Here is a 14,464-nt window from a genome sequence, read left to right as displayed (position 1 = left end):
AATCCAAATGTATATATCAAATATATTTTTGCAATATATGAGAATGGCCGGGCGACCGGGGTCCTCTCTGTGTGGAGTTTGCATGTTCTCCCCGTGTCTGCGTGGGGTTCCTCCGGGTTCTCCGGTTTCCTCCCACAGTCCTGACATGCAGTCAGGCCAATTGGACATGCTAAATTGCCCCTGGGTGTGAGTGACTGTCTGTGTCTGTCTGTCTGCCCTGCGATGGACTGCTGACCTGTCCAGGGTGTATCCTGCCTTCTGCCCAATGACCGCTGGGATAGGCTCCAGCACCCCCCCACGACCCTGATGGAGAATCGGCTTAGAACATGGACGGAATATATGAGAATGGCCCAAAGATGTATATGTTAAATAAATTTTTAAAATCTATTTATTTGGACTTGTTATTATATTAGTTCAGCTGTATGTAATAAAGTTTATAGATGTAACTAAACAGTGCTGACTTACATTAACCAGGTACGTATGCAGCCAGACACTCACACACAATGCATTTCAAATAAACAAGATATCGAATCATAACAGCATTTTCAAAGAGTATCAATACCTACAACACTCGCCTTTGTCATGTCAAAGCTTTCATACATTTTCAAAGGTATTTGATAAACACATCTACACACATTTTTGTTTTTGCATGGCACATTTCTTCATACATTTTAAAATAAATCTATTTTGAAATATATTTGGTTCATTTCAGAATAACATTTCAGAATAAACTGCAAATTTCCATAAATGTGTTTCCATAGAGGTAATCTTGTCCTCGTATTGTTTTCTGGAGACACGTCTAAAGTGTGCACGGTATTTTCTCATGTTTTTGTGGTCACTCTGGTCTATTTTGCTTTGTTTCAACCCACTCACAGGGCTCTATCTGCAGTGACGCCAGAGAACCTGTAGAGAGGAGAATCTCCTTTCTGTCACGTCGTCTGGGTTTTTCAGACACTAGAGGGAGCGCCTGAGTTCATTTGCATTTGAGCAAAATCATAGTATATAAATGCTTAAACATGTTTAATGTAAAAGAATATAATCACTTCATGAACACTGAATTGCATGAAAAGTGAAAAATATATATTTAAGAGCTTTTAAATTAGATTTATAGGTGTTTAAAACGGTGCCTCATGTACACTCGATACATCTGTGAGCGCGAACGGCCAAAAAGCTGTCCTGCTCACCAACCAATCAGCACTCACTAGCAGTAATGTTAGCGTCCTGCTGCCCAAAACCCATTTACTGTGGAAAAAAATAAAATTTTCTTTGTTTTTTTAATGAAACATATCCTACGTTCTGAAGGAAAGTTTAGGCAAGTGATCAGAAAATACTTTGACTTATTGTCAGTCACTTAAGCTCCATTTACTCCCATTCCCTTCTGCCGTTTTGCAGTACGGTTTTTGATATAACGGGGGAAATAGGAAGCGGCCAGCTCATCATAAACCACGTCTGGTAACGATGATGAGACGAGTTTGAACAGAGCACAGGGTTACAGCCCTTCTTTCAACATGGTGCCATTGTTAATGATGCAATCAAATACTATGAATGGCTAACCAAACATCCAATTCCCGTCTCCATCCATCCTACTCCACCCAAATGTACTCGATCAGCCAAGTCTGGCATGTTGTCTTACGTTTTACGTCTTTAGTGTTTGCACTGTAGCAACAAGGCTAATGTACCCCGTTAATCCAAAAATCCAAAGCTGGCGAAAGTGTGGCGCCTAACTAAAAATACCCTTTGTCCATGTTCACAGACAACAGTGGATCAAACACGGTTTGAGGCATACGTGTAAGGATTTAGGCATGCAGGTAGCACCATGCTAATTGCTGGCAGGCATTGATTACTGATTGGCAATATTAGCCTCCTAGCTCAGGTGCTAAAACTTAACTTGGGGCAGTCGTGGGCTGGAGGTTAGGGATCCAGCCTTGTGACCGGAAGGCCGCCGGTTCGATCCCCAGAGCCGACAGCACATGACTGAGGTGTCCTTGAGCAAGACACCTAACCCCCAACTGCTCCCTGGGCGCTGCGGATGGGGCTGCCCACCACTCCGGGCAAGAGTGCTCACTGCCCCCTAGTGTGTGTGTGCTCACTAGTGTGTATGTGGTGTTTCACTTCACGGATGGGTTAAATGCGGAGGTGGAATTTCCCCATTGTGGGACTAATAAGGGTCACTTAAATTAAATTAAATTAAGAAGCGAATTTCAGATCCCAAACATGTCTTGGCTGAACGGCTCCAGTTGGGGTAAGAGGGGGAAAATGGGTCGGATTCGCTCTGAGGACTCATCGGGTTGTTAAATTCCAGTTTTTGAAACGGACATCATATGAGACTCGTGCTTAAATACGATGGATGAGAGTTTTCCATCTGAGCCGTTTCAGTAGTAAGTATGCTGGACTGGCAGACCCCTCGCAGTCATTTCGAGGGGCAGCACTGAAAAGTAAACTGTTAAATTATCATGCACGGCTGAGTCACATTATGCTGCATGATTTTAACAAGCTCTTAAAGCCAATGTTACTGCACCTCAAAAGCAATAACAAAACTTCAGTAATCGGGTCTCGACATGTTTCTGTTCTTTTTTTATAAGCAGCACATTTTTATAAGCAGCTGCCTTTTATACTGTGTGAATATTTTATGATGAATGGATCGGTAGAAATTTCCCAAAATCTGGAATAAAATCTTGTTGTTGCACCCCTATGGGATTTTTGTAGTATGTTAGCACTAAGCTAACAACAGTGCACAAGAACATTTTCTGGCCATTCTAGATTAAACGCAGATATTCAAGGCTTGTAAAATACCTTCCATATGTTTTATTTGAAGCTTGTAACTGACTGTAATGTACACTATATTGCCAAAGTCCTCACTCATCCATCCAAATCATTGAATTCAGGAGTTCCAATCACTTCCACGGCCACAGGTGTATAAAGCCGAGCCCCTAGGCCTGCAGACTGCTTCTACAGACATTAGTGAAAGAATGGGTCACTCTCAGGAGCTCAGTGAATTCCAGCGTGGTGCCGTGATCGGACGCCACCTGTGCAGCAAGTCCAGTCGTGAAATTTCCTCACTACTAAATATTCCACAGTCCACTGTCAGTGGGATTATAACAAAGTGGAAGCGATTGGGAACGACAGCAGCTCAGCCACGAAGTGGTCGGCCACGTAAAATGACAGAGCGGTCAGCGGATGCTGAGGGGCATAGTGCGCAGAGGTCACCAACTTTCTACAGAGTCAATCACTACAGACCTCCAAACTTCATGTGGCCTTCAGATCAGCTCAAGAACAGCGTAGAGAGCTTCATGGAATGGGTTTCCATGGCCGAGCAGCTGCATCCAAGCCTTACATCACCAAGCGCAATGCAAAGCGTGGAATGCAGTGGAGTAAAGCGCCGCCACTGGACTCTAGAGCAGTGGAGACGTGTTCTCTGGAGTGACCAATCACGCTTCTCCATCTGGGAATCCGATGGACAAGTCTTGGTTTGGCGGTTGCCAGGAGACGGTACTTGTCTGACTGCATTGAGTTTAAAGTTTGGTGGAGGGGGGATCATGGTGCGGGGTTTTTTTTAGGAGTTGGGCTCGTCCCCTTAGTTCCAGGGAAAGGAACTCAAAGCTTCAGTACCAAGAGATTTTGGACAATTTCCTGCTCCCAACTTTGTGGGAACAGTTTGGGGATGGCCCCTTCCTGTTCCAACATGACTGCACACCAGTGCACAAAGCAGGTCCATAAAGACACGGATGAGCCAGTTTGGTGTGGAAGAACTTGACTGGCCTGCACAGAGTCCTGACCTCAACCCGATAGAGCACCTTTGGGATGAACTAGAGCGGAGACTGTGAGCCAGGCCTTCTCGTCCAACATCAGTGTCTGACCTCACAAATACGCTTCTGGAAGAACGGTGAAAAATACCCATAAACACTCCTAACCCTTGTGGAAATGCTTCCCAGAAGAATTGAAGCTGTTATAGCTGCAAAGGGTGGGTCGACATCATATTAAACCCTATGGATTAAGAATTGGATCTCACTCAAGTTCATATGTGTGTGAAGGCATCGAACACTTTTGGCAATATAGTATATAATATGAAATATATTAGAATTTTTAATATGTTTGATTTGATAACAGACTTTAATTAATGTTAATCTATTTGAACCACCCATCACCACTTATGACAAACCTGGTTAGACTATAAATTGTATTCACAGTCTATTCACAGTTATCTAGAACTTCGGGCAAGACAAGAGTGAGTTTTTTTCCATTGTTCTCCTCATTGCAAATCAAAGCGTGTTTGGTTTATTCTGTTATTTCCTAATTTTGTTGGTTGTTGATCTAATGTGCAAGGCCTACGGTCCAGCTCCTGAAGTCCTAACCAATTGGAGAGCAGCTCAGCTGTATCTATCTAGATACCACAGATAAATCAATCCTGATTGGATGATTTTCTATTTGGCAGCTGAAGAATTTCGCCCTTTTAATTCCAAACAAAAGTTAACAGTGAAATAAGAGTATTAGTATGATATATATGATACGTCAGTGCATAAATACAACAAGCATGATGATTCTGTTAAATAAAAGTGAACAAAAGTGACATTTTATGTATGTCACAGAAATCATTAGGCCTTCTCTGAAGAATCAGAAGACCCTGAGGGTTCCACATTGGTGGCTAGCTTATATGCAAGCATGCAGGTATAAGTGATCCACTAACACCTGCCTGGATCAGCTCCAGTTCTGTACATAGATTGGATTAGGACGTGCATGTTTTCTCATCCTCTGCAATGTTACCATTTAGGAGATACAAGATTTTGTTATGACAGCCATGATGTTACTGAGTGAATATAGAATTAGCTTCCATACTAATATAATCCCATAATCAATAAACAATGGCACCTACTGGAAGAGCGCGAGCGTCCGTTCATGAAGACGTTAAGGAACTTTCTGGAAAACGGTATGTCTGCCTCAGGGGTGGAGTCTTCTGAGAGACAGGCAGTGGCTTCCCGCCTGACTCCACCTACTCCTGCCCCTACCTCCTCCTCTTCGTCCTCCTCAAACTCCTCCCCGAGCGCCGATTCGTATGGTGATGAAACGCAGTTGTCATAAACCGTGGCTGAATCGCTGTCATCGCTGTACCCATGGTAACACTGTCTCAAACTGACCAGCTCCAGCTGAGCGTCCTCGTCCACCACCAGTGTGTATTTGACTGAGTCATATGACAGCCCGCTGGCCTCAGAGCTGCTTATGGAAGTCCGGCAAATTCCAGAGTCTCTGAAGCTCTGGGCACGAGCTTCTCCAGCACCTCCGTCTCCATAGCTAAGGTCACTGAGGTCAAGTTCCTTTGTTCCTCTGCTAGTTGTTCTGCTGCTGAGGTCCAGGGCTGCGGAGGCTGCTATGCAAGAGGCGTAAGAAGGAGGAGGCATCTCTTCCTCTACCTCACTGATGGCTGGATTCAACTGTTCATACAACGGGGGCTGGTAAGGAGGTGGACCCTCGTTGTCTGAGCTAACTGACATGTGGCCAGTCTGAGCTAGCATCGGTCTGTCTGGCTCTAGAGCCTCAGAGCTTCGCTGGACCGGGGTGAGGTAAATCTCCTCCGTCGGCTCCAGACGTACGTCCGTATGGTAACGAATCCGATCCCGATGCCCCGCCTCACCTCCACCTGGAGGGGCCTTGGAGGGTGGGGCTGGAGGTGGGGCCACTGGCGGGGCAGGGGCGTGGCTCTGCTTGGAAGAGGCGGGGCGTCTGACAGGTGCGTCTGTGGAAGTGCCGCAATCTTTGGTGTGGGTCTGGAGTTTATCCTCGTCACTCAGGCAGATGTGCTCATGAGGAGGGGTCAGTTCACCTAAATAAACACAGACATACACAAAGACATTAACATGAATGCTGCGTCAAACGCATCACATACTAAACTTACAGCATTTGGCACAGAAGTATTTGTTTTCCTCATTGGAAAACCTGTAAAACAAGTGCAAATAGGCTAAAATATCCGCAAGCTGTATAAAATACACAGAGATTGCACAGAGGTCCTGTCCATCTATCTGTCTGTCTATTCCATCCATCCAATTATCTACTTATTCTTTCTTCCATCCATTCAGCAATGCATTTTTTCATTCAACAATCTATCCTTCCATCTGTCGATCAACCAATCTTTCTGTCTATTTACCTACCTGCCTCTCTGTAAATCTATACATCCATGTATCCATCCCTTCATCCATCCACCCATATGTCAATTTATCTGTCTATTAATCAATCTATCAGTTTATTTATCCATCTGTCCATTCATCCCAACCATCCACCCATCCATCCATCAGTCTATCTATCTATTCCTACTTCCATCCATCTATATGTCTGTCTGTCTATCCATTCATTCATTCATTTATCCTTCCATCCATCCAAGTTTGTAATCTCCATTGAAAGCACAATTCTCCTCCTTAAATAAATGAATGAATGTCTGTTATAAGGCAGTATTCACAACATGAGTCTAGCACTGACTCTCTTACAGCACTATTACAGTCAATTACACTACTAATACCACACTATACTCACACAACAACACACTGTCACCATCCAGTGAGTTCTCAGAATGACTGTTAGTGAGGCTAAATACAGTCATAACAGACACATTTACTCACATTTTCAGCACAGTCAGCTACAGTAAGAAGGTTCAGACACAGTGAAGGTAAAACTTTGACTCTGATTCTGCCCTGCTTCTCTTAACAAAACACAGAGTCACTGAGTCACCAGACAGTAAAATCACTGAGGCAGCGAATCCTCTGTACAGATCAACGGGATTACACTGACCCTTACATTCCACAGAGACTGGAAAACGGAAGAACTTTCTCTCTTTCTGTCCATCGGTATCGTCCAGCAGCACTCATTGCAGGTGTCCCACTCGTTACAGTGACAGACAGGTGTTACTATACTACTTCAGGTAGAAAACAGCTGGCTAATAAATCCTCTGCAGACTGACCAGTCTTCAGCTATTGTCACCGGCCGGTCTGGCGAGGCTCATGCAGATGGTTTTTGTAAGCGAGTGAAACAGTGCTGATTCACCAGCTGAGCATGGCCGCACTTCTATTGTCCTCAAACACAACAGGACGGGAGAAAGTTCAGCCAGAGCCGAGTCCAGCTCACACACCAAATCCCTCAGTAAATCACTCACTGACTGGACATTATTAAATGTTAATTATTTAATTATTTCACGGACTGGACATTATTAAATGTTAATTATTTAATTATTTCACGGACTGGACATTATTAAATTTGTGTTCACCACAAATATAAAAACAGCAATAGATTTTAGTTGGTTACTTTCTCTTAACCTGCAAGAGGAGCTGAATAATTAGTCCAGAGTCTATTACACAACCTGTTATGAATAATTCAGTCTCCACTTTGAATTATTTAGTATCTACTATGAATTATTTTGTATACACTATGAATTTTTCAGCATCTACTGCAAATTATTCAGTATCTTCTCCGATTTTTCAGTATGTCCTATGAATTAATCTGTAACTACTATGAACTTACTACTACATATTTAGGATCTACTATGAATTATTCAGTATCTACTATAAATTATTCAGTATATAATATGAATGATTCATGAATGACTCTTCGTCGTCCCCAAACTCCTCCCCGAGCGCCGATTCTACTTCCTATGGATTAATCTGTAACTTCGAATTATTTAGGATCTCCTATGAATGTTTCAGTATCTAACATGAATTATTCAGTATCTGCTATGAAATATTAAGTATGCTATCTGAACAGTATCTACTATAAAGTGTTATGAGTTTAGGGAGATAAACAGAATTCATATGTATCAAGTGTAGTTAGAAATAACTCCTGTAATGACCTGGAGATGAAACAATATCAATCACACACACAAAAGTGAACAAAACCGCAAGGAATCCTGGGAAGCTCCACCCCCATCACTACAATACTACACTTTTGGCAGCTGTGTCTCCAGAATTTTTTTTTTTTTTACAGTAATCTGTTGTATTTAAAGAATACAGGCGATCACATTACAGCCGTGTTACTGCTGTGAGTTTACATCTTTACAGTGCACATCTGCACAGTATATACTGGTTTATATCCACAGCAACAGCAAACACAAAACATCCACAGCAAGTCTGAGAAAGTGGCACAGCCATCTAAACGAACAAACACCACGTCTCCAGCTGAGTCTCAGCACTGAAGGCAGTGAGAGAGGAGCGTCTGGAGTGATGAGACAGAAACTCACCTGTTTTCAGAGGAGAGGATGAGCGAGAAACTTTCTCCTGCCAGCTATACTTCTTCCCAAAAGAGTTATTATTCAGCGTGTCCTGCAGATCAGAGAGAGAGAGAGAGAGAGAGAGAGAGAGAGAGAGAGAGAGGAGAGACAAAGAAAAGAGAAAAGAGGGAGAAAAGGAGAGAGAATTGAGATGATGAAAATGAGCGAAAAATAAGCACTTAAAGAGCAAGAAATTAGAGATTTTGTCTAAACTCAGGACTCTGGACTGAAACTGGGCCGTGTGTAAGCTCTGTGCTGGAGGCCTTTGTCTCTTTGGCTGTGTGAACAGCATTTAAAAGGAACTGGACTCTCTCTCTCTCTCTTTCTCTCTCTCACACACATTCACTCTCTCTCTCACACCATCCCCCCTTTGAGCCCACAACAGAGGGGGAATTGTTGACTCGCTTGGCCCACATAGGCCCACACTGCCCCCTGCCACCCCAATTTCCCATTCACTTTGGCCTTCAGCCACCACAAACACTCCCCACCTGCCCACTCACCACCCCTCAGTCCCACGAACCCTTAGCAGTGACCACAACACAAATATAGCCATTTTATGTACTATCCAAGACCACCAGTGAACCTGCATGTATCTTCTGAGTTTTAGATGGAATGTTTATGATGGAAAATCTGAAATAGTAAGTTTTCTTTGGGGATTATTTTACCTCACAACACCCTGCATGTATTCCTCCACCGTAAACATTGTAAAAACATAAGTTTAAGCCCAAAATGTTCCAACTCAAAACTATCATAAAACTGTCCCAGTCATCAGGCAGGGAATTCATAACCATTTCATGCAGGAACTTTCTGTGAGGGAGCTTTTAGAGATGGACACCTGGTTCCTGTCACCACCACTGTGAACAATTCTGACTCGGTAAGTTTCCCTAGAACGGAGTATCTCACATCAAATCACTCTGAATGTACTTCTGAAAGTCTTAGCTGCTTAATTACGCAGAAACGTTGAAAAAAATGTTGGAATTAGCCTTTTAGGTTAAGGCTGGATGCTGCTCAGTCTGCCTCTGAGGTGACTCACTCTCATGTGCCAACACTGACGGAGATTGCGGTCCATCCCCATGGCAACAGGATCTATGACGTTGAAAAGTGAAGAGTGTGGGTGTGTGGCAACGAGGAGGCCTTAGCGTCATCTCACACACACACACACACACACACACACACACACACACAGCATTACAGGTGTGCTACACCCTTCATCAGGTGATTCTTTAAGGGTTCTGTGGTTATAGCCTATATAGAACCTTAAAGAAACTTAAAGAATCACCTGAATGTGTAAATGTTTCTTCTCTATGATGGAAAACTTGTTGTAGGAGTAGATATATGCCTGTTGCCATTGACCACATTTCTTATTATGGTCACTAAAAGTGCGAAACCTGTGGTCACTTGCCTTTTTTTGCTGCATGCGTTTTCACTTTTAACCTCCGCGGAACCATCAGCTTCTCTAGACTTGAATTCAACACTCCTATAACTTACAACATATATAGCTTTACAACTTACTTACAACCTATAACAGAACAACTCAGGACTGTTGCATTGTTTTCTATGTAGTTACTACATAATATTTTCCAAAACATCTGCATAATTAGCTTATTCAGACGCTGTCATTCAGAGTGGTTTGATGTGAAACTTCAGAATTGAGATGCTTGGTAAAATATTAGCAAAATAAAAATACAATAATGTATGCTTTTATATGAAGTGTCAAAAATAAAAGTACTGAGATACAGAATATTGGCTATCTGATCTAAAAGACTCCACACAACGTTACATTTAATTTCCTTTAACTCTGAGAGCTTGTTCGGCAGGGGCCCACTCACAGCAAGCTATAACTGCATGTATTTAAGGGTGGGATTTAGGGAAGGTGTCACGATTGGCCCCTCCCAGTCCTGTCCATGTGCATTTGTTTTGGTTTTCTAGTCCTGCCCCCTTGTTTCATGACTCCACCCCTGATTGTTTCCCCCTGTGTTTGCACCTGTCCCTTGTTACCCTTATGTATTTAAGCCCTGTGTTTTCCCCGGTCTGGTGACTGGTCTTTGTTTGCTTTGTTTGAATCTGTCTTTGTTGTTGGTTGTACTGGTGTTGTTAGTTTGATTCTGGTTTATGTCATGTCTGGTCCCCGATCTATCCGTGTTGGCTCATTGACCCTGGACCGTTTTGACCGTGACCCTGGATTTGCCCATGATAAAAGTCGCTTATCTCAGCACATGCTGACATGTACAGAAGGGTTCGCTATGACTGATTTATTTGTGTAAGAGTATCATATTTTTTTATATTTTATGGAAAATCCAGTTTCTACTTCAGAGTATCTTGCATTATAAAGTGAAATGTAGTGGTAAAAGTCTCAAACAACACAAACAGACATTTTACTTCATATCCATGCAGTTTGGGACTGAAAACACTTGCAGTCACTGCATGCTCTGTCCAAAACCTTTTTTGAATAATTCCACAATAAAGCCCAATTTATTTATTTATTTTACTCCAAAATATACATGCCTTTTTCAAACACTCAAAAATAAGCTATACAAACAGTGAGATGAGTTTGGATATACATTTAGTGAAGTATTCTAAACCCATCCTTATGGAATAATGGATCAGATAGTCTAGATTAGGCTTTATTAGTAATAGGACACTTTTACTCAGATACTTACACTAGAATTGTCTTGCCACAGCTCATTAATTGGATATTATTGCAGAAAAATGCAGCATACCTCGGTATTTTTGTCATATGTGTACTTTTGGGAACATATTTACATCAGTTATGCCAACCACCACTAACAGAAACTGCTGCACTGAGTAACATTAGCACACAGTTCAACAGAAAACCCCTAAGAAACAGCAGCGTATCTCAGCTGTGGACACTTACATGTAGTGTGAACTCTAACACAGATTAGGGATTAGACTATAGGACCAGGCCTATCTGAAGAGCTTAAATGATGAATAAACACACACACACACACACACACACACAGACACACACACACACACACACACAGACACACACACACACACACACACACACACACAGTCATGCAAATTAAGTAATGTAATCTCAGATTATATCCTGATGTAAAAAGTTTATAATCCACAATGCTATAGACTGGACTACAGACTGGACATAAATGCCCAATGAACTGTGAGCTGCACTGTAGACAGTTCAGTATTTGATTGACATCGCGCTGCCACCACACCCATATTGTTGACATACCACCAGTTAGTGCGGTGGTGACAGCAATGCTTGGAGAGCCACTACTTAATACAAATATCACAAATAACTGGGAGAAATTAACGACCGGTTCTAATATAAAGTGATTTTGTTGAAAATGTTGTTACTGACACTAAAGTCGGTCGTGGGCTGTAGTTCAGGGAACTGGCCCTGTGACCGGAAGGTCGCCGGTTTGATCCCCAGTGCCGACAGTCCATGACTGAGGTGTCCTTGAGCAAGACACCTAACCCCCAACTGCTCCCCGGGCGCCGTGGATAGGGCTGCCCACCGCTCTGGGCAAGTGTGCTCACTGCCCCCTAGTGTGTGTGTATTCACTAGAGTGTATGTGGTGTTTCACTTCACGGATGGGTTAAACGCAGGGGTGGAATTTCCAAGTTTGTGGGATTAAAAAAAATAAATTATTAATTTGCAGAGCACAACAAAAGAAATGAGTAAATTGGACTGTGAAGTGGCCTTTTGTCTAACTCTGATCTCAAGAGGACAGTGGACCACTATCAGCCTGATGGCAAAGCTGGTGGTCCACTGGCATTTTGTTCGGCGTTTCCCAGGTGGTCCACCGGTGTTCTCATCACCCATTTTCCACTCACAGTCCAATTTACTTATTTTATCCTTCCTTCCTTTCTTTAGCTATACTTTGTGAATTATTCTAAATAAAAGTCTCGGTGCTTTTAAAATCTGTATAGGGACATTAAAAACCAGTTAGAGCTTGTATGCAGGACAATGACTTGGGTGGTCCAAGGGTGGACCAGGAGTGGTAAACAGTCAATGGGGTGTCAAGCCAGGGGACCAATATATACATGGTGTCTGCTTAACCACCGGTAGGCCGCCCTGGAAACACTAAGCAAAAAGCAAAGTGGGTCATCAGCTTTTGACATCAGCAGGCCAACAGTGGCCCACTAGCCTCTTGCTGTCTGAGTTGAGCCAGCCACAAAGAAATCTTTGAATAGCAAGAATGAAATCATTTTCAAGTTCTCTACTGACAACTGACACTAATTAATGACTAACTTTCGCTTTATCTAGACAACGAATGCAGTTAACGTCAGAACCCAGAGGAAAAAATGTCTCAGAGGAATGAAGCACAACACAGCACTCTTCTAGTGAAGGATCATTGATTTCTGAATTGTTTCTCTTGAGTTTCCTCAGGAGAAAATAGGAGATCAACATCAGCATTTCACTGTGAGAAGTTCTGGTAAAGAAGCTTAAATGATTAATAAATACTTAATAAATATCTGGATATGTTATTGCAAACCAACGATGCATAATCAGGATTCAAAGATGACATATCGATTCAGGAAGGATCAACATCTCCGACTCTTGACTTGGAAGCACACATGGAATGTCAACAATATGGAACGCTTTTACCAGATTTTACGAATACCATTTAAATGTTAACTATGCACCAACACACTAGCCACAAGCTAATATGTTTGAGGTACCATGAGGTACCAAGAGGTACCATGGTGCCCACAAGCTATGAGCTAACAGGCTGGTCATCAGCTAAGATGTTAGCCCCAACCTAATGCCCCAGCGGGGTGGGGGGTTCTGCCATCACGGTCGGCTTGCTTCTACAATCTTTGTATTACTGTATTACACCTCATGCAATATAAGCAGGACCGTAAGAGGATAGAGGGCCACTGTTGGCCTGCTGATGGCAAAGCTGGTGTCCCATTGGCTTTTTGCATAGCGTTTTCAGGCGGTGGACTGTCGACCTGTCCAGGGTGTATCTTGCCTTCCGCCTGATGACCGCTGGGATAGGCTCCAGCACCCCCCTGCGACCCTGACTGAGAAGCGGCTTAGAAAATGGATGGATGGATGGATGGATGGATGGATGGATGGATGGATGGATGGATGGAGGGTTTTAAGGAGGCCAACTGGTTTAATCACAGCTTTAGAAGTCGTCATGCCGGTTATACAGCTGTAGCCAGTCTAGCACAGTATTACTTTCAACTAAATCATTTTATATTAGACCTAGTCATTCATATTTTTCTAAAGCAAACGTCAAGGTGCAGTGAAAATCTAGTTAGACCTCGTATGCTGGAGAACAATCTGGTCCGAGGACGGACCAGCAGTGGCGTACGGTCACCGGGGTGCTGACCTTATCAAGACAGCGGATCAATAAATGTTTGCTGTCCGGGTATTAAAACGTGCAATTTATTTCTTCCAGTCTGTTGAAAGTATTGTTCAACCTCAGATCAAGAGCTTTGTTTTAAACGATACAATACAGTACGGTCCTACTGTTACACTCCCTGTATCTACTATGAATCTAATGTGTAAATTCTGTAGTTATGAGACCGTGCACTCAGATACAGACCCTTACAGTTTAACTGGTTAAACTGAGCGTGAGGACTATCATCTTCACCAGCAGATCCTTTTCATCAAGTTCTGTTATCCAGAGACATCAGCTGTTTGCTCACAGTATATCCCCCCAGTTCCTGATTTAAAGTTAAACTAGATTCCTATTAGAGAATCTCCAGCACATAAACGTTATATTATTTCTGAATTATCGTAAACAATACAAAGCCCATTAATCAAAATGATACCAGTTTAGCCCAGCAAGACAACACCCTGCGACAAAACAATGAGACCTATTGTGTGAGTGTGAGCGTGTACATATACATATGTGTGTGTGTGAGTGTGTGTGGCTGTGTGTTTGTGTGTGAGATGGCCTGTCAGGTCACACTACGGTCATGAGGAGTGAAGTCTCCTCCGTCTCCACCACTAATACAGCAGTTTGGCTGCCAGTAGACGAGTTTAAATCAGCCAATTACTCCAATAAACTCCTCAAGGCTTGCCCACATGACAGTCGCAAACTACACACACACTTATGTGTGTGTTGGGCGAGATGGTCTGGCTCACAATCAACATTCTAGTTCACCCCAAAGGTGTTGAGTGGGGTTTAGGTCAGGGCTCTGTGCAGGCCACTGGAGTTTATCCACATAAACTGGTCAGTCCGTGTGTTTATGGAGCTGCTTTGTGCACAGGGGCTC

The 14,464-nt window shown here is 42.9% G+C and overlaps 1 protein-coding gene across 2 annotated transcripts in view; it reads right to left on the bottom strand.

The window, feature by feature from the left end:
- The window catches only part of mapk8ip1b (mitogen-activated protein kinase 8 interacting protein 1b), a 79,486-nt gene that overhangs the window by 13,359 nt on the left and 51,663 nt on the right, over positions 1-14,464 (bottom strand). For both annotated transcript variants that reach the window (XM_017722068.2, XM_017722069.2), the window contains exons 4-5: positions 8,213-8,294; positions 4,871-5,815 (exon numbers count right to left, since the gene is read on the bottom strand). In XM_017722068.2, coding sequence (XP_017577557.1) covers positions 4,871-5,815; positions 8,213-8,294 — 1,027 coding nt within the window. The remainder of the gene's footprint in view (positions 1-4,870; positions 5,816-8,212; positions 8,295-14,464) is intronic.

Source organism: Pygocentrus nattereri, chromosome 15 (assembly GCF_015220715.1).
Source record: "Pygocentrus nattereri isolate fPygNat1 chromosome 15, fPygNat1.pri, whole genome shotgun sequence".
In the NCBI taxonomy this organism is placed as follows: domain Eukaryota; kingdom Metazoa; phylum Chordata; class Actinopteri; order Characiformes; family Serrasalmidae; genus Pygocentrus; species Pygocentrus nattereri.
The sequence above is the reverse complement of the archived record's forward strand: the minus strand, read 5'-3'. Positions and strand labels throughout refer to the sequence as shown.